The 23620-nt window shown below is 44.4% G+C and overlaps 2 protein-coding genes and 1 pseudogene across 2 annotated transcripts; 1 reads left to right on the plus strand and 2 right to left on the minus strand.

Moving 5' to 3' along the window:
• Positions 1-16090: 16090 nt before the first annotated feature.
• Positions 16091-19200, plus strand: LOC110509964 (bcl2-associated agonist of cell death). Its single transcript, XM_021591204.2, has 4 exons — positions 16091-16515; positions 17178-17301; positions 17463-17689; positions 17957-19200. Exons 2-4 carry the CDS (start codon positions 17187-17189, stop codon positions 18056-18058), a joined length of 444 nt encoding a protein of 147 aa, XP_021446879.1. The 5' UTR covers positions 16091-16515; positions 17178-17186; the 3' UTR covers positions 18059-19200.
• On the minus strand, positions 18574-21476 carry LOC110509963 (uncharacterized oxidoreductase Mvan_2161). Its single transcript, XM_021591203.2, has 3 exons — positions 21166-21476; positions 19956-20516; positions 18574-19779 (listed from the first exon to the last, which is right to left on the minus strand). The coding sequence occupies exons 2-3, from the start codon at positions 20481-20483 to the stop codon at positions 19438-19440; spliced, it is 870 nt and encodes a 289-aa protein (XP_021446878.1). The 5' UTR covers positions 20484-20516; positions 21166-21476; the 3' UTR covers positions 18574-19437.
• A 1083-nt stretch (positions 21477-22559) lies between these two features.
• LOC110509405 lies at positions 22560-23620 on the minus strand (annotated as a pseudogene).

Below are 23620 nucleotides of genomic sequence, written 5' to 3' on the forward strand. Positions count from 1 at the left end.
ACGATAAAAAATGACAGACCTCTACATGCTTTGTAAGTAGGAAAACCTGCAAAATCGGCAGTGTATCAAATACTTGTTCTCCCCACTGTAGGTGGGTGAGGGCAGTGTGGAGTGCAATTAAGATTTTGTCGTCTATGGATCTGTTGCGGCGGTAGGCAAAATTGGAGTGGGTCTAGGGTGTCTGAGATGATGGAGTTGATGCGTGCCAAATGAATAATGGCTCTGAAAGGGATTGCTGACATTTTACGGGCTGCTAACCAACTGTGCTATTTTATTAGTTTTTTCACAATGTTTGTAACTCATAATGTTGCTGCTACCGTCTCTTATGACCGAAAAGAGCTTCTGGACATCAGAAGAGCGACTACTCACCTCGAACTGGACAAAGACAGAGGAAAAGGGGGATGAGGGCGGGTGCCTTGTAAGAATTTGCAGACGAGTATGTAAACCCCCACTTTCCTCCGTATTACTGGCCAACCCGCAATCATTGGAAAACAAACTGGACGATCTACGATTAAGACTATCCTACCAAAGGGACATTAAAAACTGCAATATCCTATGTTTCACAGAGACGTGGCTAAACGACAACATGGAAAATATAGAGCTGGCTGCCTTCTCTGTGCATCGGCAGGACAGAGCAGCTATGTCTGGTAAGACGAGGGGCGGGGGGGTGTGTCTGTTTGTCAATAACTGCTGGTGCGCAATGTCTAATATTTGTATTATTATCTATTTTTTTTACCCCTTTTACGCCCCAATTTTGTGATATCCAATTGGTAGTTACAGTCTTGTCTCATCACTGGAACTCCAGTACAGACTCGGGGAGAGGTGAACGTCGAGAGCCATGCGTCCTCCGAAACAGAACCCAACCAAACCGCACTGCTTCTTGACACAATGCCCACTTCACCCAGAAGCCAGCCGCACCAATGTGTTTGAGGAAACGCCGTACACCTGGCGACCGTGTCAGCGTGCACTGTACCTGGCTCGCCACAGGAGTCGCTAGTGCACAATGGGACAAGGACATCCCTGCCGGCCAAACACTCCCCTAACCCGGACGACGCTGGGCCAATTGTGCGCCGCCCCATGGGTCTCCCGGGTACGGGCGGCTGCGACAGAGCCTGGACTCGTACCCAGAATCTCTAGAGGCACAGCTACCACTGCGATGCAGTGCCTTAGACCACTGCACCACTCGGGAGGCCTACGATGTCTAATATTAAAGAGGTCTCAAGGTATTGCTCGCCTGTGGTAGAATGCCTCATGATAAGCTGCAGACCACACTATCTACCAAGAAAGTTCTCATCTATATTATTCATAGCCGTCTATCACCACCACAAACCGATGCTGGCACTAAGACCGCACTCAACGAGCTGTATAAGGCCATTAATGCTCATCCAGAAGCGGTGCTCCTAGTGGCCGAGGACTTTAATGCAGGGAAACTTAAATATGTTTCACCCAATTTCTACCAGCGTGTCACATGTGCAACCAGAGGGAGAAAAAAAACTCTTGACCACCTTTATTCCACACACAGAGGCGTATATAAAGCTCTCCCTCGATATCCATTTGGCAAATCTGACCATAATGCTATCCTCCTGATTCCTGCTTACAAGCAAAAACTAAAATAGGAAGTACCTGCGACTCCCTCAATACAGAAGTGGTCAAATGACGCGGATGCTACGCTACAGGACTGTTTTGATAGCATAGACTGGAATATGTTCCAGGATTCATCAAACGGCATTGAGGAGTACACCACCTCAGTCACCGGCTTCATTAATAAGTGGTTCAACGACGTCGTCCCCACAGTGACCGCACGTACATTTCCCAACCAGAAGCCAGGGATTACAGGCAACATCCTCACAGAGCTAAAGGCTAGAGCTGCCTCTTTCAAGGAGCGGGACACTAATCCGGACCCTTATAAGAAATCCTGCTATGCCCTTAGACAAACCATCAAACACGCATAGCGTTCATACAGGACTAAGATTGAATCCGACTACACTGGCTCTGACACTCGTCGGATGTGGAAGGGATTGAAAAATATTGCGGACTACAAAGGCAAACACAGAAGCGAGCTGCCCGTTGATGTGAGCCTACCAGACAAGCTAAATGCCTTTTATGCTCGCTTAGAGGCAAGCAACACTGAAGCATGCATTAGAAAACCAGCTGTTCCGGACTAATGTGTGATCATGCTCTCTGTAGCTAATGTGAGCAAGACCTTTAAACAGTTCAAGATTCACCAGAACGATTACCAGGACGTATACTCAAAGCATGCACGGACCAACTAGCAAGTGTCTTCAAAGGCATTTTCAACCTCTCCCTGACCAAGTCTGTAATACCTACATGTTTCAAACAGACCACCATAGTCCCAAGAAAGTTAAGGTAACCTGCCTAAATGATTACCACCCTGTAGCAATCACGTTGGTAGCCATGAAGTGCTTTGAAAGGCTGGTCATGTCTCACATCAACACCATCATGCCGGAAAACCAAACCCACTCCAATTCGCCCTAACAGATCCACAGATGATGCAATCTCAATCGCACTCCATACTGCCCTTTCCCACCTGGACAAAAGGAACACCTATGTGACAATGCTGTTCATTGACTACAGCTCAGCGTTCAACACCATAGTGCCCACAAAGCTCATCACTAAGCTAAGACCCTGGAACTAAACACCTCCCTCTACAACTGGATCCTGGACTTCCTGACGGGCCGCCCCCAGGTGGTAAGGGTAGGCAAGAACACATCTGCCACCCTGACCCTCAACACTGGTGCCCCTCAGGGGTGCTTGCTTAGTCCCCTTCTGTACTCCCTGTTCACCCACAACTGCATGACCAAGCACGACTCCAACACCATCATTAATTTTGCTAACGACAACAGTGGGAGGCCTGATCCCCGACAACAATGAGACAGCCTATAGGGAGGAGGTCAGAGATCTTGCAGTGTGTTCCCAGGAAAACAATCTCTCCCTCAATGTGAGCTAGGCAAAGGAGCTGATCGTGGACTTCAGGAAAAGGTGGGCCGAACAGGCCTCCATTAACATCTACGGGGCTGAAGTGGAGCGGGTCGAGAGCTTCAAGTTCCTTGGTGTCCACATCACCAACAAATTATCATGGTCCAAACACACCAAGACAGTTGTGAAGAGGGCACAACAACACATTTTCTCCCTCAAGAGACTGAAAAGATCTGGCATGGGTCCCCAGATCCTCAAAAAGTTCTACAGCTGCACCATCGAGAGCATCCTGACCTGTTGCATCACCGCCTGGTATGGCAACTGCTCGGCATAAGACGCTATAGAGGGTAGTGCGTACAGCCAAGCTTCCTGACATCCAGGACCTATATACTCTCTCTGCTATCGCACGGCAAGCGGTACCAAGTCTAGGACCAAAAGGCTCCTTAACAGCTTCTACTGGGTTAGATACAGCTAACAGATCCAAGATGGCGTAGCAGTGCAGACTGGGTTTTTTCGTCCTCTCGTGTACTTTTGTATTTTTCTGTTTTTTTGTATATATTTCAATTTTATTTTCAATCTCTTTTCCATTTGAATTCAATTACACCTTCAGGTAACCTGCCTCATCCGATGTGATACGGAACAGCTATTATTTTACATTTTTAGACCTTATAGCAAGAACCACCTAGCCATCAGAAGCTAACCAGCTACTTAGCTACAAGCTATTTAGTCATTGTTAACCACTGCTAGCAGCGTTTACCTTCTGCACAGATACCAGCCCCCTTTTTTTTGCCTGGATAATACTCGCCAGCCTACCAGTATTGGACTGTCTCTCCACCACAACGCCGGATTCCTGACGAAATCCTTGGACCATTACTCCTGATCTTCACAGTTAGCTAGCACCCACCGAGTTACCCAGTACCGAAGCTATCCCTGAGGCCCACCTCCCGGCCTACTCAGTTGTTCACCCGGACTCCACCCAAACAGACCTAAAACCCACTACTCCACCGGCTCCTTGCCGTAAGCTCTGGACCTTGGCACTGGATCACCGCTGCTACTGAGTGGCTATAGCGGCTAACGCCCCTGCCCCGGAGCTAGCACCAGTTACCCGTGAGCCAGGCGCATCTCCCGGCTAGCAAACTAAATTACTACAACTACAATACCTCTTTCACCATCTGGCTTGGATCCTTTGTCGACACGGCGCCCCCCACACCACCACGACTGGTCTGCCGACGAATACTCCATCCGCTGTAACTTCAACCGGCCTCTGTCGGACATCGGAGCAGACGCTTCTACTAGCCCCGGGCTTCTAACTTTAAACGCTGTGTCGCCGCGTGCTAGCGTAGTAGAGATTACTCCGCGGCTTCCCTGTTCCATCTATTGCTGCCCCCTGGACCCTATGATCACTTGGCTACATAGCTGATGCCTGCTGGACTGTCCATTAATCACTGTACTCCATTTTGTTTTATTTTGTTTATCTGTCGGCCCCAGCCGCGAACTCAGGCTCTGTGTGTAGTTAACCGACCCTCTCTGCCCATTCATCGCCATTTTACCTGTTGTTGTTGTTTTAGCTGATTAGCTGTTGTCTTACCCGTTGTTGTCTTAGCTAGCTCTCCCAATCAAGACCTGTGATTACTTTATGTCTCGCTGTATGTCTCTCTCAAATGTCAATATGCCTTGTATACTGTTGTTTAGGTTAGTTATCATTGTTTTAGTTTACAATGGAGCCCCCAGTTCCACTCATCATACCTCTGAAACCTCCTTTGTCCCACCTCGAACACATGCGGTGACCTCACCCAGCATAACCAGCATGTCCGAGACTCTCTTATCATCACTCAGTACCTGGGCATCCCTCCGCTGTACCAGCACCCCACTATGCCCTGAATATATTCTACCATGCCCAGAAATCTGCTCCTTTTATTCTTTGTCCCCAACGCTCTAGGCGACAACTTTTGATAGCTTTTAGCCGTACCCTCATCCTACTCCTCCTCTGTTCCTCGGGTGATGTGGCGGTAAACCCAGGCCCTGCGTGTCCCCAGGCACCCTCATTTGTTGAATTCTGTGATCGAAAAAGCCTTGGTTTCATGCATGTTAACATCAGAAGCCTCCTCCCTAAGTTTGTTTAACTCACTGCTTTAGCACACTCCGCCAACCCTGATGTCCTTTCCATGTCTGAATCCTGGCTGAGGAAGGCCACCAAAAATTCTGAGATTTCCATACCCACACACAACATTTTCCGTCAAGATAGAACTGCCAAAGGGGGAGGAGTTGCAATCTACTGCAGAGATAGCCTGCAAAGTTCTGTCATACTTTCCAGGTCTATGCCCAAACAGTTCGAACTTCTAATATTAAAAATGAATGAAGCTGTGCCCTGGACACCATTTCTGGATAGATCGCCCCCCATCTAGCTTCAGAGTTCATTCTATTAGGTGACCTAAACTGGGATATGCTTAACACCCTACAATCTAAGCTAGATGCCCTCAATCTCATGCAAACATTCAAGGAACCCACCAGTTACAACCCTAAATCCGTAAACATGGGCACCCTCAAAGACATTATCCTGACCAACTTGCCCTCCAAATACACCTCCGCTGTTTTCAATCAGGATCTCAGCAATCACTGCCTCATTGCCTGTATCCGCTATGGGTCCGTGGTCAAACGACCACCCCTCATCACTGTCAAACTCTCCCTAAAACACTTCTGCAAGCAGGCCTTTCTAATCGACCTGGAAGGATATTGACCTCATCCTGTCAGTCGAGGATGCCTGGTCATTCTTTAAAAGTAATTTCCTCACCATCTTAGATAAGTTTGCCCCTTTCAAAAAATGCAGAACTAAGAACAGATATAGCCCTTGGTTCACTCCAGACCTGACTGCCTTTGACCAGCACAAAAACATCCTGTGGCAGACTGCAATAGCATCGAATAGTCCCCGCAATATGCAACTGTTCAGGGAAGTCTGGAACCAATACACGCAGTCAGTCAGAAAAGCAAAGGCTGGCTTTTTCAAGCAGAAATTTGTATCCTGTAGCTCTAACTCCCAAAAGTTTTGGGACACTGTAAAGTCCATGGAGAACAAGAGCACCTCCCAGCTGCCCACTGCACTGAGGCTAGGTAACACGGTCACCACCGATAAATCCATGATAATCGAACATTTCAATAAGCGTTTCTGGCCATGCCTTCCTCCTGGCTACCCCAATCCCGGAGAACAGCTCCCCCTGCAGCTACTCGCCCAAGCCTCCCCAGCTTCTCCTTCACCCAAATCAAGATAACAAATGTTCTGAAAGAGCTGCAAAAGGACCTGCAGCTACTCGCCCAAGCCTCCCCAGCTTCTCCTTCACCCAAATCAAGATAACAAATGTTCTGAAAGAGCTGCAAAACCTGGACCCGTACAAATCAGCTAGGCTAAACAATCTGGACCCTCTCTTTCTAAAACTATCTGCCGCCATTGTTACAACCCCTATTACCTAGCCTGTTCAACTTCTCTTTCGTATCGTTCGAGATCCCTAAAGATTGGAAAGCTGCCGCGGTCATCCCCCTCTTCAAAGTGGGTGACACCCTAGACCCAAACTGTTACAGACCTATATCCATCCTGCCCTGCCTATCTAAAGTCTTTGAAAGCCAAGTTAATTAACAGATCACTGACCATTTCGAATCCCACTGTACATTCTCCGGTTTCCAAGCCGGTCACAGGTGCACTTCAGCCAGACCCACTCTAGTCGGCTGGCCCTCGCTACATATTCGTCGCCAGACCCACTGGCTCCAGGTCATCTATAAGTCTATGCTAGGTAAAGCTCCGCCTTATCTCAGTTCACTGGTCACGATAACAACACCCACCCATAGCACATGTTCCAGCAGGTATATCTCACTGATCACCTCCAAAGCCAACACCTCATTTGGCCGCCTTTCCTTACAGTTTTCTACTGCCAGTGACTGGAACGAATTGCAAAAAAAAAAAAAAAACGCTGAATTTGGAGACTTTTATTTCCCTCACCAACTTTAAACATCAGCTATCTGAGCAGCTAACCGATCGCTGCAGCTGTACATAGTCCATCTGTAAATAGCCCACCCAATCTACCTACCTCATCCCCATACTGTTTTTATCTACTTTTCTGCTCTTTTGCACACCAGTATCTCTACTTGCATCATCTGCTCATTTATCACTCCAGTGCTAATCTGCTAAATTGTAATTATTCGCTCCTATGACCTATTTATTGCCTTACCTCCTCATGCCTTTTGCACACACTGTATATAGACTTTCTTTTTTTCTACTGTGTCATTGACTTGTTTATTGTGTTATTGGCTTGTTTATTGTTTATTCCATGTGTAACTCTGTGTTGTTGTCTGTGTCGCACTGCTTTGCTTTATCTTGGCCAGGTCGCAGTTGTAAATGAGAACTTGTTCTCAACTAGACTACCTGGTTAAATAAAGGTGACATTTAAAAAATGTAAAAGACATAAGACTGCTGAACAATTAATCAAATGGCCACCCGTACTATTTACTTTGACACCCTCCCCCAACCTTTGTTTTTACACTGCTGCTACTCGCTGTTTATTATATATTCATAGTCACATTACCTCAACTAACATGTACCCCCACACATTGACTCTGTACCGGTACCCCCTGTATATAGCTTCGTTATTGTTATGTAATTTCCTTGTGTTACTTTATTAGATTTTTTTTAAACAATTGGACTTTAGTTTATTTAGTAAATATTGTAACTATATTTCTTGAAGTGCATTGTTGGTTAAGAGCTTGTAAGTAAGCATTTCACAGTAAGGTCTACCTGTTGTATTCGGCACATGTGACAAATACATTTTGATCTGATAACCAGCCTTTCAAACCACTTCATGGATTACAGATGTGAGTGCTACAGGGTGGTAGTCATTGATCTTGGGAACATGAATGATGGTGGTCATCTTAAAACGTGGAGAATATAGACTGGGACAAGGAGTTTGAAATTTACAGTGAATATGCCTGCAAGCTGTTCTGTGCAAGCTCTAAGAACGCCCCCTGGAATACCGTTGGGCCCCGTGAACCTTGCGGGTGTTGATCTGATTAAAGACCTTACTCACGTCGGCCTCTCACCCAATCCTCTGGGTCGGTGGTGGCCCTCTCATCCAGCTCAGAGTTACAGCCCCTACTGGAGATGTTTCAGACATTTTGAAGAGGGTTAAGTCATCCTGGACAGGGTAACTGATGAAATGTTTTTATAATTGGTTTTGGAGTAATGGGCTGCCCACAGACTGGCCTTGGTTACTTAATCGAACATCAAAAGACACTTTGTACCACAGAATTCTGGATGAGCTCCAGGCAGCAATGAGCCACCGCATACCTGGCCTCCACAATTCCCCCAGACAGCAGGGGCTCTGTTCCCTGCACAACCATGGTCTACTAAACAATGGATAAATTATGAATGTAATATAACGTAATCATGTTGCCTTTGTTTTTCCCTCTCACAGAAAGCACCATTAGCCTACTTGCTCGCAGCTACAGATTGAGCCACAGAGGCATCTACAGTAATGAAGCAATTCAGGTTATGTGCTCAGGGGCAGAGGAGCAATCCAATTTCCCAAGCCCCCGGCACAGCTAACATCAACTCAGTTTAAACGTAGGATCACCCCATGCTAATGTGCACAAAGGGTCCAGTAATCTGGTCTGTGTTCAGAAACAAAATCAGTCATTCAGGATGAGAAACAGCAGCAGTAAGATTTACTGTACAATAAGACTTAAATAAAGCATCCAAGCTCAAGAAAACATACAAAGAAAATCAGCCCTGAAGGACTGAGGTTGACACCAGCAGAAACACTGACTGTAGACAGCTGGACACTGCTCACTTTCTAAGACACTTGAAAACAGAAAATATCTTCCAAACAGTGTGTGCGCGGGCACGTGCGTGTGTGTATTCATCCCTATTACTACTGACAATCGTGAGACCTTCAGCGAGCACCTAGGCACTTGGTTTATCTAACTATCCCATGAAACACATGGAATTGTCTCTCCAAATAATATTTTAATTTCTTCCCTTATCGTTGCATGTTGCCTTGATATCTTGTCCTTCCAGGCATCATCTGGTAGAAGCTCTGATCTGAACAGAGACCAATAATGTGTTAGTTAAAGTAAAACACCAGAATTCCACCAAGCCTACTACCTGGATTTCCAATAATGTTAGCTTAAATGACCCTCCCTTAAATTAATATAAATTAACTTAAAAGAGATTGAAAAGGACGCACTAGGTCAACATATTTAATTACAATCATGGATTTTGATTGGACGTTTTAATCAAATTCATATAAAGTTTTAATAGCATGCTTACAGTCAAATAATTAAGATAACAGCTTTGCTGTATAAGAGTTTCCTGCCATCTAGTGGCCATAAAACAAAACTACAACTAGAAAAATAAAACAACCCTAGCCAACATAGGCTGCACCCCCTCACAGTCAGCCCAATTCTGATCTTTTTTCAAACTACTTGGTATTTTGACTAATCACAGATCTTTTCACATCAGACTTTTTTCAGAACTGATATAATTGGACAAAAGACCAATTATTGGGGGGGGGAAATCAAGAATTAGGCAGTCTAAACGCAGCCTATGCTGGCTGTATGTCTCTCAATTGCCTCCTTTTATTTTTATTTAACTAGGCGAGTCAGTTAAGAACAAATTCTTATTTACAATGACGACCTACCCCTCTCTACGGGGCTCCCATATCACGGCCGGTTGTGATACAGCCTGGAATCAAACCAGGGTCTGTAGTGATGCCTCTAGCACTGAGATGCAGTGCCTTAGACCACTGCGCCACTCGGGAGCCCAAACTTTACTCATCTCCTTTCCTACATACCTTCTGATCTCAGAAGATTTGATGAATTACAGCGCCTTCAGAAAGTTTTCAGACCCCCTTGACTTTTTCCACATTTTGTTGTTTTACAGCCTGAATTTAAAATGAATTAAATTGAGATGTCACTGGCCTACACACAATAATTCATAATGTCAAAGTGGAATTGTTTTCTGACATTTTAACAAATTAATTGAAAATGAAAAGCTGAATTGTCGAGTCAATACATATTGAATTCCTTTGTTATGGTAATAAGTTCAGGAGTCAAATTTTGGTTTAACAAGTCACATAATAAGTCGCATGGACTCACACTGTGTGCAATATTAGTTTTTATCGTGATTTTTAAATTATATGTAAGCTCCCTCAGGCGAGCAGTGAATTTCTGTCACGACTTCCACCGAAGTCGGTCCCTCTCCTTGTTCGAGCGGCATTCGGCGGTCGACGTCAGCCTTCTAGCCATCGCCGATCCACTTTTCATTTTCCATTTGTTTTGTCTTTGGCTTACACACCTGGTTTCAATTCCTCAATTACTTGTTCATTATTTAACCCTCTGTTCCCCATGTCTGGTTGTGAGTAATTGTTTGTATGTAGTACGGTCCGTTAATATGGGCTCTCTTTATTGTATTGCATTCATATATATATATATATATATATATATATATATATATATACAGTGCCTTGCGAAAGTATTCGGCCCCCTTGAACTTTGCGACCTTTTGCCACATTTCAGGCTTCAAACATAAAGATATAAAACTGTATTTTTTTGTGAAGAATCAACAAGTGGGACACAATCATGAAGTGGAACGACATTTATTGGATATTTCAAACTTTTTTAACAAATCAAAAACTGAAAAATTGGGCGTGCAAAATGATTCAGCCCCTTTACTTTCAGTGCAGCAAACTCTCTCCAGAAGTTCAGTGAGGATCTCTGAATGATCCAATGTTGACCTAAATGACTAATGATGATAAATACAATCCACCTGTGTGTAATCAAGTCTCCGTATAAATGCACCTGCACTGTGATAGTCTCAGAGGTCCGTCAAAAGCGCAGAGAGCATCATGAAGAACAAGGAACACACCAGGCAGGTCCGAGATACTGTTGTGAATAAGTTTAAAGCCGGATTTGGATACAAAAAGATTTCCCAAGCTTTAAACATCCCAAGGAGCACTGTGCAAGCGATAATATTGAAATGGAAGGAGTATCAGACCACTGCAAATCTACCAAGACCTGGCCGTCCCTCTAAACTTTCAGCTCCTACAAGGAGAAGACTGATCAGAGATGCAGCCAAGAGGCCCATGATCACTCTGGATGAACTGCAGAGATCTGCAGCTGAGGTGGGAGACTCTGTCCATAGGACAACAATCAGTCGTATATTGCACAAATCTGGCCTTCATGGAAAAGTGGCAAGAAGAAAGCCATTTCTTAAAGATATCCATAAAAAGTGTTGTTTAAAGTTTGCCACAAGCCACCTGGGAGACACACCAAACATGTGGAAGAAGGTGCTCTGGTCAGATGAAACCAAAATTGAACTTTTTGGCAACAATGCAAAACGTTATGTTTGGCGTAAAAGCAACACAGCTGAACACACCATCCCCACTGTCAAACATGGTGGTGGCAGCATCATGGTTTGGGCCTGCTTTTCTTCAGCAGGGACAGGGAAGATGGTTAAAATTGATGGGGAGATGGATGGAGCCAAATACAGGACCATTCTGGAAGAAAACCTGATGGAGTCTGCAAAAGACCTGAGACTGGGACGGAGATTTGTCTTCCAACAAGACAATGATCCAAAACATAAAGCAAAATCTACAATGGAATGGTTAAAAAATAAACATATCCAGGTGTTAGAATGGCCAAGTCAAAGTCCAGACTTGAATCCAATCGAGAATCTGTGGAAAGAACTGAAAACTGCTGTTCACAAATGCTCTCCATCCAACCTCACTGAGCTCGAGCTGTTTTGCGAGGAATGGGAAAAAATGTCAGTCTCTCGATGTGCAAAACTGATAGAGACATACCCCAAGCGACTTCCAGCTGTAATCGCAGCAAAAGGTGGCGCTACAAAGTATTAACTTAAGGGGGCTGAATAATTTTGCACGCCCAATTTTTCAGTTTTTGATTTGTTAAAAAAGTTTGAAATATCCAATAAATGTCGTTCCACTTCATGATTGTGTCCCACTTGTTGTTGATTCTTCACAAAAAATACAGTTTTATATCTTTATGTTTGAAGCCTGAAATCTGGCAAAAGGTCGCAAAGTTCAAGGGGGCCCAATACTTTCGCAAGGCACTATATATATATATATAATCTTTTTTTTTTAGTAAAGTACCTTTATTTACTCATATCTGCTGTCCTGTGCCTGACTCCTCCACACCAGCTACACACAGACCACATTACAGAATTACTCACCTGAATGGAGTCAGCAGGAGCAGATGCCCTCTCTGTGGCAGTAGAGGAGTGCGTCCAGCAGCACGCGACCATGTTGCAAAGTCTGGGCACCGCCATGGATCGCGTGCTGCAAACGATGGATCATTGGGAGAGAGGAGGAGGTCGTCCAGTGCCTCCACCAGCCACACTACAGCAGGCCCCACTGTCCACCCCTCCTTCACCGGGTCCCAGCGGGATTCGGTTTGCGCTCCCGAGGGAGTATGATGGACGGATGCCAGGGGTTTCTACTACAGCTGGAACTCTACCTGGCGACCGTCCACCCGGCTCCTTCGGGACGAGAGAGCGTGTCTGCCCTCATCTCCTGCCTCTCAGGCAAAGCCCTGGAGTGGGCCAACGCCATATGGAGTGAAGGAGACTAATACGCAGAGTTCATCCGCCGCTTTCGGGCAGTTTTCGACCACCCGCCTGAGGGTCGAGTGGCAGGTGAACGTCTGTTCCACCTGAGGCAGGGGACAAGGAGTACATCCTGGCGGCGAGGAGACTGAACCCTCACCAGGCAAGGTGGGCCATGTTCTTTACCCGTTTTGTTTTCACTCTGTCCTACAGACCAGGTTCCCAGAACTCCCATACTTCCAGCCTCTTGCCTGGTGGCACCGGTGGTGTGGGAGCTGGATGCGGACATCGAGCGGGCATTACGCACAGAGCCCACTCCCCCCCAGTGTCCAGCTGGGTGCCTGCTGTCCATGACCGTTTGATCTGTTGGGCCCACACGTCACACTCCTCTGGTCACCCTGGCATCGGTCGGACGGTGCGTTGCCTTAGTGGGAAGTACTGGTGATCCACCATGGTCAAGGACGTGAGGGTTTATGTTTCCTCCTGCTCGGTGTGCGCCCAGTGCAAGGCTCCCAGGCACCTGCCCATAGGGAAGTTACAACCCCTACCCGTTCGGCAACAGCCGTGGTGGCACCTGTCAGTGGACTTCCTGATGGATCTTCCTCCCTCACAGGGCAACACCACGATCTTGGTCATTGTGGATCGGTTTTCTAAGTCCTGCCGTCCCCTCCCTTTACCCAGTCTCCCTACGGCCCTACAGACTGTGGAGGCCTTGTTCACTCACGTCTTCCGGCACTACGGGGTACCTGAGGACATAGTCTCTGATCGGGGTCCTCAGTTCACGTCCAGGGTATGGAGAGCGTTCATGGAACGTCTGGGGGTCTCGGTCAGCCTCACCTCAGGTTTTCACCCAGAGAGTAACGGGCAGGTTTCTGCGGTCATATTGCCAGGACCTGCCGGGGGAGTGCGCGGCATTCATCTCCTGGGCAGAGGTGGCCCAAAACTCACTCCGCCACTCCTCCACTAACCTCTCTCCCTTCCAGTGTGTACTGGGGTATCAGCAGGTTCTGGCACCTTGGCATCAGAGCCAGATCAAAGCTCCTGCAGTGGACGAATGGTTTAAGTGCTTGGAGGAGACCTGGGATGCCGCCCATGTGCACCTGCAATGGGCCGACAGCATAAGGCGAGCGCCGACCGTCACCGCAGTGAGGCCGGGTCTGGCTCTCGACCCGAAACCTGCCCCTCCGCCTGTCCTGCCGGAAGCTGGGTCCGTGGTATGTGGGGCCATTCAAAGTCCTGTGAAGACTGAACGAGGTATGCTACAGGTTACAGCTTCCCCCAGATTACCGTATTAATCCCTCATTCCATGTGTCTCTCCTCAGGCCAATGGTGGCTGGTTCATTCCAGGAATCTGAGGTGCGGGAGTTTCCTCCGCCCCCTCTGGACATCGAGGGGGCCCCGGCGTATGCTGTTCAAGCCATCCTGGACTCGAGGCGTCGGGCGAGGGGCCTTCAGTACCTCATGGAGTGGGAGGGGTACAGTCCGGAGGAGAGATTCTGGGTGCCGGTGGAGGACGTCTTGGACCCTTCGTTGCTGAGGGAGTTCCACCGTCTCCATGCGGATCGCTCTGCACTTCATCCTCCGGGTCGTCCCCGAGGTCGGTTTCGGTGCGCTGCTCAAGGGGGGGTACAGTCATGACTTCCGCCCAAGTCGGTCCCTCTCCTTGTTCGAGCGGAGTTCGGTGGTCGACGTCACCAGCCTTCTAGCCATCGCCGATCCACTTTTCATTTTCCATTTGTTTTGTCTTTGTCTTACACACCTGGTTTAAATTCCCCAATTACTTGTTCATTATTTAACCCTCTGTTCCCCCATGTCTGGTTGTGAGTAATTGTTTGCATGTAGTACGGACCGTTAATGTGGGCTCTCTTTATTGTTTTGCATTCGTATATTTTGCGGTAAAGTACGTTTATTTACTCATATCTGCTGTCCTGCACCTGACTCCTCTACACCCGCTACACACAAACCACATTAAAATTTCAAACACAAAGACCAGGGAGGTTTTCCAATGGCTCCCAAAGAATTGGTAGATCGGTAAAAAAAAAAAAAAGCTGATATTAAATATCCCTTTGAGCATGGTGAAGTTATTAAGTACACTTTGGATGGTTTATTACTATCAATACACCAGGTCACTAAAAAAATACAGGTGTCCTTCCTAACTCAGTTGCTGGAGAGGAAGGAAACCATTCAGGGATTTCACCATGAGGCCAACAGTGACTTTAAAACAGTTTGTTTTCTCCTATCACAGCCATTAAACTCTAAGGATGGATCAACAACATTGAAGTTACTCCACAATACTAACCTAATTGACAGAGTGAAAGGAAGGAAACCTGTACTGAATAAAATGTTTCCAAAACATGCATCCTGTTTACAAGGTACTGAAGTAACACTGCAAAAAATGTGGCAAAGCAATTAATGTTTTGCCATGAATACAAAGTGTTAAAACAGAATGGAGCACAGGCAAAATCCTAGAGGAAAACCTGGTTCAGTCTGCTTTCCACCAGACACCGGGAGATTAATTCACCTTTCAGCAGGACAATATCCTAAAACACAAGGCAAAATCTACACCAGAGTTACTTACCAAGAAGACAGTGAATGTTCCTGATTGGCCAAGTAACAGTTTTGACTTAAATCTGCTTGAAAATATGTCAGGACTTGAAAATTATTGTCTATCAATGATCAACAACCAATTTGACATAACATTTTAAATAATAATGGCCAAATATTGTACAATCTAGGTGTGCAAAGCTCTTAGAGATTTACCCAGAAAGATTCACGGCTGTAATTGCTCCAAAGCTGATTCTGGGGTGTGAATACTTATGTAAATCAGATATTTCTGTATTTCATTTTCAAAACATTTGCTAAAATTTCTAAAACGTGTTCACTTTGTCATTATGGGGTGTGTGTGGATGGGTGATATTAAATATTTGTTTTTTCTTGATGTTGAATTCAGGCTGTAACAACAAAATGTGGAATAAATCAGGCGGTGTGGATAGTTTCTGAAGGCACCATGTACATAATTGCTGTGGCGACATAAAAAAAGCATAGGCTACCTCATGTTGATGTGATGTCCCTCATTACAGGTCTGTTATCATGGCCAGAATATTGTACTGCTTCCAACAAATGAAAAATCATTAGGGGTGATATCTCAGATAAAGTACACATTATCTCAAGTGAAAGTGTGACTAAATTACAGAGGAACAAATATACAGGGCATTGGCAAATTGCTCTACCTAATGTAATAGTGTGGTTATTTATGAGCTAATCTAAATGTCCGCCACTACACACCAATGAATCACTAACCTAATACTGACACTACCCAATATCAATAATAAGCTTTAGTCAATTGTGCGCGCGGGGATGGGCGAAACGGTAAACAAGTCACGAGACTGCACGAACCATTCGGCTTTCCATACTTTATACAACTGTTCCATACCCACTTATACAACTGTGTTCCATACCCGTTTCGCAACAGTGACGTTTTGACAAGATAGCCATTGAAAAAGCCCTAGCAGCGCGCGCTTATTGGCTTGTTCTGCGTGCCAGTGTCAGCCTATTGGGCGAAGAGGTGCTACTGTACAAGACGACGGAAGACAACAACAGCATTGGGTACTCGAGACCGCCTACCATATGTCAAGACATTTCAGTAAGAATTTGATAAACTCGTCGATTGAAATTGAGTTAGTGAAGACAATCTTTAAGAACAGAAGATGTGAGCTAGCTACGAAGGTTTATTTTGAACATTTGATCATACAAGGCTCCCGGTGGCACACAAAGCAATAACGTTACTAGCTAGACCGTTACTGTTTCTATTTGGGTGTGCCACTTGCAATGAGAGGAAATCAACACCGACTGGGTTTTGGAGAAACAGAAATAGCATCACTTCCAAAGCCCAGTTTAACATTGACAGAAGAAGAAGAGGATAGCCAAAATAGAGTCAACCTATAACCACCCTCTTGCAAGTCGTCAGGACACCTTGGGTAAGTTCTAGCTGAATATACTGAAAATATGTCATTCCTATTATTAAATAAAATACATGTATAGTGATTTTACCTTGGGTAAGTTCTAGCTGAATATACTGAAAATGTTTAATTCCTATTATTAAATAAAATACATGTATAGTGATTTTACCTTGGGTAAGTTCTAGCTGAATATACTGAAAATATTTCATTCCTACAAATAAATAAAATACATGTATAGTGATTTTACCAACAGCCTGCTGTGGTAAGAGTAACCTTCTCCTTAGTAGATGGTTATGAGCCACACTATTCCTTACAGTAGATACATATGGTTATGAGCAACACTAGTCTCTCTTGGCTAAGAATTGAGGAAAGACTGACTGCATCACTTCTTGTTGTTATAAGAAACAATGTGTTGGAAATTCCAAATAGTTTGCATAGTCAATTTACACACACACTTACCCCACCAGACATGTCACCAGGGTTCTTTTCAGGTCCAGAACAAATTCAAGGAAATGTACAGTATTACACAGAGCCATGAGTGCATGGAACTCCCTTCCATCTAATATAGCGCAAGTGAACTGCAAACCTGGTTTCAAAAAACAAATATAACCATTGGCGTCAGCTAATGGGGATCGTAATTAATTAAAATAATTCACTGTGGATGGCCCATTTCTCTTCAGGTATTTACAATGGACCACATACATGATTGTGTGGATGAATGTGAGTCTGACCACTCAGGAACCACACACAACTCTGAATTTCAGCTCCATGTCTCAACTACAATGAGCAACAGACCAAGACCAGGTCAGAATCAAACTTGCATTTGCCCTCAAACCTATCATGCCTGGATATGGAATATCATGTGCAAATACATTCATACTCAGTTTGGATACATGTGTGAATCTCTTCAGGTATAAATACATCTAAACATGTCTTAATTCCCCCCTTCCCACTCACTGACACAGGTGAGCGAGTCCGGCTCTACTCAGAGTCCCAGGTGTGCTCCCAGGTTGGAAAAAGGGAAGACACAGAGTTTCAGGATGTGATGACTCCTACTGAGGATGGCGGGGGTGATGGGGCTTCATTCCGAGGCCGATCACAGTCTGCTCCTCCTGCACTGTGGGCTGCAAAGAAATATGGCTGCCAGCTGAGGAGGATGAGTGATGAATTTGACACCTGGCTCGACAAAGGGGTAAGATGTGGGCTGGCAGAGGAGTGTACAATTGAAAGATTGGGGACAAGGCAGACACTCATTCCCATTTTCTATATACATGTATAGTAAATGTGTAATATGTGACTTTATCCTTAGCTACATGAATGGACTCCACAGATCTAAGCATAGTTTATATACAGTGGGAAGATTATTTATCAGAGTATCACTAATTGACAGTGATTGCAGTAAAGGCTGCTTTACATAAAAATGTATAGAGTTGACCTTTCAATCCATTTCCCTGCCCAGGAGCCCAAGAGAGGGATTAGCCCAGGAGGAGGCAAGCAGAAAGTCTCCCGAGGATGGTTCTCTTTCCTCTGGAGTCCAAAGGAGGCAGAAGGCAGGGAGTGAGAAACCAATACAGTACGCATTTCTTTCAGAGACCCAGCCAAGGCATAAAGGAGCTCATACACATTTCCATAATGACTGGACCACACCTGAAATATTCACATCTCATAGGCATACTTTTGCTTAAATTACAGTATGTCTTTGGAGAATATCACCAATTCAAATGTGACCTTTTTGTACAATCAAATCAAACGTTATGCAAAAATGCATTGCATATTGAAAATATGTTGCAATATTACCAAAAAGTTATTCAGTGCATAATAAATGCATTTTCGAAGAAATGCAGTCATTAAAAAGCGACAATCTCTTGTGCCAATTACATATTTATAAACATATTTGCAGAGAAATGTCAAATTGTTCTATGAAATGTTTCTACATTTGTAAGTATGAATTTCAAAGCGTAGGCTAATAACTAATGTTTTGAAATAAACTAAATGTAAATATACTTGAATGATTAAATATGAAACCTGTGAAAGAACAACTGATCTGTGACAACAATAATTACAAGACGGGTATGGTGTACAAAACGTTTTATTATACAGACCCCCCCCCACCTATGCTAGCCTATTAAATGCCTTTGTCTGCAAAAACTTTAGTGCATTCTGACTTGACATAGGCGCATGTAACTCCAGTGTGCGATAGAATGAGTAGATTTACGTAGACTTAGATGGACAGGCACCTATTTCAAGTCAGGGTATTGCCAAAAACGTAAAAGTAGATGTTCAATTATCTTCATACATACTTAACTGATACACTAAGTTTATTTTGGTATTGCTCTTAAACTTAGATGCTTTACATTTCATTATCTTCCTTCATTTGCAATAGTCTTTAATTGATTTCGTATATTTTTTCAATTGTATAGTGTGTATACCGGTATGTAAATATTTACAATCCAGGCCATATGCAGCCTTCTCAACTGCCTTATATGCAAATATTTGGAATACTGTTAAGCATTCAGTTGAAGAAATATGTGTGTATATGGCAATCTGAATCAGTTAAAACTGATATTCTACTTGAAAATTTGTGTGTGGCTCAACATTTTTATATTTATCTTTTTCATAAAAAAACAACTGTATAACTATTTGTAAATATTTGTTATGTTACGTAACAGATTAAATGTTTGAACATTGCTTATTAAAATGTGACTATTGTTTTTTGCATGTTTGTTGAAGTAATTCATATTAAGCATTTTAACATGCATTAGGATAGGTCTTTATTTAAACTAACCGATTGGCCTAACATTTGTTCAAGAATCAAGGAACTATGACTTAAACATGGTAAATGAAACGTTACATTTCATTATAGGTTTGTTTGTAGTTCAGAATTACATTTAACACATTGTTCTATGACTGATCAAGTATATTGTTGTGGGGCTCTCTCCTCTAGACCACACTAGTGGGATCTCTTTTGCAGAATCTTGTTCCACTGTCCATGTCAGACAGTCTCTCCATTCCCCCTTCATCCAGGTCAAAGTCAAACACCTGCCCATTTTCTCTCACCCTCTTGGGCCGTGCGGACCTGGGTAACACAGCCACACCCTGCTGAATGGCCCACCTCAAGAGCACCTGGGAGGGAGTTCTGCCATGCCCCTCCGCCATAGCAACAACTTCTGGTTCCAACAACAGGGCACCTTTCCCCAGAGATGAATACGCCTGGAAGCAGACTCCCGAGTCCCTGCAAATGACCCTCAGCTTCTTCTGTGTCAGTCTAGGATGGAACTCCACCTGCAGAATGGTAAAAAATATATAATAAATGAGAGTTAAAATCCCAGGCCAGATACAAACAGCAGCTGTGCCCTTGGCTAAGCTAAATTCGAATAGATTTAAACTATGGTCTATTCGGTATGTGTCAAATTTGAAATATAAAACCACTTCAACAAATCATGAGGACATTAATGTACCTGCAGCACGGCAGGGCGCACCCTGCAGGTCTCCAGCAGCTCTATCAGGTGCCTTGGAGAGTAGTTTGAGACCCCAATTGCTCTGAGCATCCCATTGGCATATAGCTCCTCCATGACAGTCCAGCTGTGGGCTCGATGCTGTGCATTCCTCTCATCTTCTGGTTCCAGACCCTCAGTTCCAGGCCAGTGGATGAGGTACAAGTCAATGTATCCCCCTAGCCCCAGCCTCTCCAGGCTACGAGCACAGCCCTCTCTGGCCTTCGAGCCCATGTCCGCTGGGGACAGCTTACTGATGAGAAAGATGTCTGCTCTGGTCAGGTTGTGTTTGGGCATCAGGTCCAACAGGGCATGGCCCAAGTCTGCTTCATTGCCGTACACCGCAGCAGTGTCAAAGGCACGATACCCTTCTCCGAGTGCAGCGTCAACACTCAAGTGCATTTGCTTACCTTGCAGCCTGTATGTTCCTAGGCCCAGGAGGGGCATCTGAGCCCCGGTATTCAGTCTAAAGGAGGGCAGGGGGGAAGACATCAACGCCAGATGGAAGGGCTGGGGAGTACTGGGCTGTAAAAAAAAATATGGACATTGTGGTTTAACCATTAGCCACACACAGACCTACCTATACAATCATGCTACACACACACACACACATCACAACTGCTACTACCAGTCCCGTATGATTGCTCGCTAAATACTGCACAATTTAAAACACTTCCTCACAAATCCCCTTCCCCAAAATACGTGTAAATATCGGACTATAAATTGTGCCTTCCTGTGTGATACTGATGCTAAAAATATTATATTGTACTGAGCATTTTACTTTGTCGTATACTTATCTTTGTTATTATTTCTTATTGCATTGTCGAGAAGAAACCTGCAAGCATTTCGTTGGACAGTATATAACGTTATATTATGTGTATCCCGTACATACGACTAATAACTACAACTTGAAACTAGTGGAATAGTACTTCAAGACAAGTCTACATTGCCAAGCTTTTAAATGTATTTTGTTGAGCAGAAGAGGGCTCAATTCATTTAACTGGCTGGGGTACCACAATATTCGCGCCATGATGGAACTGAATTTGACAGGAAATTGCTAGCTATTAGACCAAATTCAGACCATTTCAGTGACTGCAAAATACTATCATATTTCTGACATAGTGTCATGTTTTGCTTCTCATACGTTTACTTTCTTTAGAGACAGACAACTTACTTGAACGATGACCACGTGTTGTTATGTTTAGATGGTACGGTACACGAACACACGTAGTAGGATCTGAGCGAAGTTGGTTATGTCCGAAAGTATTTTATGGGTTCCCTACTTTCTTCGCGCACATCACCAGATGAACTGTGGACGCATTTTAATAGATCGTCTAAAGTGGCTTCCTTCCTCTTCGTCAACTACCTCTGTATAAAAATAACACACAGGCCACATGAATGACACTTTCACTATAGAGCAGATGATTTCTCTGCTACCGCATGGCAAGAGGTAATGGAACGCCAAGTCTAGGACCAAAAGGCTCCTCTACAGCTTCTACCCCCAAGCCATAAGACTGCTGAACAATTTATACAATCGCCACCGGAATATTATTCCATAATCAGTTTGTAAAGATAGTCAACAAAAAATGTATTAAACAAAAAATCGATGGGATCAGAGTGAGAGGTCGACATTTTATTTAAGCTGCTAAATGACAAATATTTCTTATCAAAACAATTCAAATTTGTCCAACGTTTCAACAACCGTAATGATGAATTCACCGTAATGATGAATTCGAAATAAGTAATTCAAAATAGCTCCTTGTTTGTTCCCATTCAAATTAACAATCAGGAAAGTCTATAGGCGTAGATGTCTATTTTATTTTGGATTACATCCACGTCACGTTATACAAAAACAAAACGCAACAGAAAGCGGGTGATTAGTTCATATATGCATCATGTGAAATAGTAAATAGTAAATAGTAACAAGCTGTGTGACTATGGCGGTGCAACGGTTTTTCGGTGGTTATCTTTTTATTTAGTCGATGAACCGATCGTATGATGCTGCGTTGAACGTGGCAAGGCCTTCAGAGGAGATGAGCTCGGTCAGCTGTTGCGGTGTGTTTGGTTTGTCGTTCAACACCCCCAATCTTTGAATTGGGGCAAATGACAAAAACCTGAGGGAAGGGGGTTATTTTTAGGGGACAAATAAAAATATGTCTTAGAGAGTAGTATTTCAGGACTTTTAGGCAGAGCCATCCACTCAATATAGGGTCTACTACACAAAACATAACTCCTATACTACACCAGAAAATCCTAAACTCCAAAAGTCCAAAATATAATATTAACAGACATTGAGACACTAGCCTTCCACCTCAAGTCTACAAATCTGTTACCAATCAAACACTCAATACAATTATTCATAGACTGCTGTGAAGGCTGGCGTTTCTTCCATCATAAATAAACAAAAACTAGTCAAAATCAATTAAGTGTGATGTTTGACTAAGTAAGAATTATGAATGTACAGTATTGTCCCTATTTCCCATTTTCCTATATAATATACGATTACAACCAGCTTCAAAAAACCTCTGTGCACTCATATAGTAAATCTTCCCTTTTAAAAAATAGCCCTTAGTAACCGCTACCAAAACCATTGGAGTAATTCTCCCCAAAGTAATCATCATTATCAAAGCCTGAGCCCAGAACATAGAGGAAGGAGGGGGCACAGACAAAATGCCACCAACAAAATCTCACCGAGCACCACTTCGCACATAGCTGGCAGAGGACGGTGAGAGCAACAGGGTGTGGCGGTTAGCCAGGGGGCTGCGCTCCTGGTAATAACAGGAAGTAAGTGGGGGAGAAAGTGGCCGCTGAGGGAGTGGGGGAAGCCGTCGCTCATAAGGATCCTGCTCAAAGTAAGAGGAAGAGTATGGGTCATGGCAGACACTCCTCTCATATAGGTCACGATCGTAATAGGCCCTAGGAGGGGGTGGAAGGCGACCACGAGATGGGTAGTAGTCACTGTGTGGCGCTCGAGCGGGGAGGTAGTGAGGAGCGTGGTGTGGGTGAAGTGGATAGTGATGAGGTGGGGGAGGGTAGTCATCCCCTCTGCCATTTCTGGATTGATTGTTGCGGGAGATGGACACAAAGATCTTTTGGCCCTCCAGTTTAGAGTGGTTTAACTGAGAAATGGCCCCATCGGCCTCATTTTCTTTCTGCATGTGCACAAAGGCCAAGTTCTTCACAGTGTCACACTCTACCACCTTACCAAACGGCTGGAAGAGCGGTCTTATCAGCTGTGGTCCCCTCAGGGACATTCCCTACATAGATCTTTGTGGCATTGCGGACCTTCGTTGTGGCAAACCCCACTGTGATTCGCGCCCCATTGAGCTCATGGAGTTCTACCACTGCCTTCTGGGCTGCCTCCTCATTCATGTGCACAAAGCCATAGTTTTTCAGATTGTCACAGTCCAATACCGGACTATACTTCTCAAATAGGGTACGCAGTTCTGGCTCTGTGGTTGGGGAGTTCACATTTCCAGCAAATATATTCACCCTTTTAGTATGGTAGCTAAAAAGACAGTATTGACTTAGCTGTTGCACATAAGGGGTGTTTCAAGTTTACAGGATGACACTTCTTCAGCACTCAACCGGTCTAAAACAAAAAATTAATTAGGACATTAACACCTCAT

This window comes from Oncorhynchus mykiss, chromosome Y, assembly GCF_013265735.2.
Source record: "Oncorhynchus mykiss isolate Arlee chromosome Y, USDA_OmykA_1.1, whole genome shotgun sequence".
NCBI classification, from domain to species: Eukaryota; Metazoa; Chordata; class Actinopteri; order Salmoniformes; family Salmonidae; genus Oncorhynchus; species Oncorhynchus mykiss.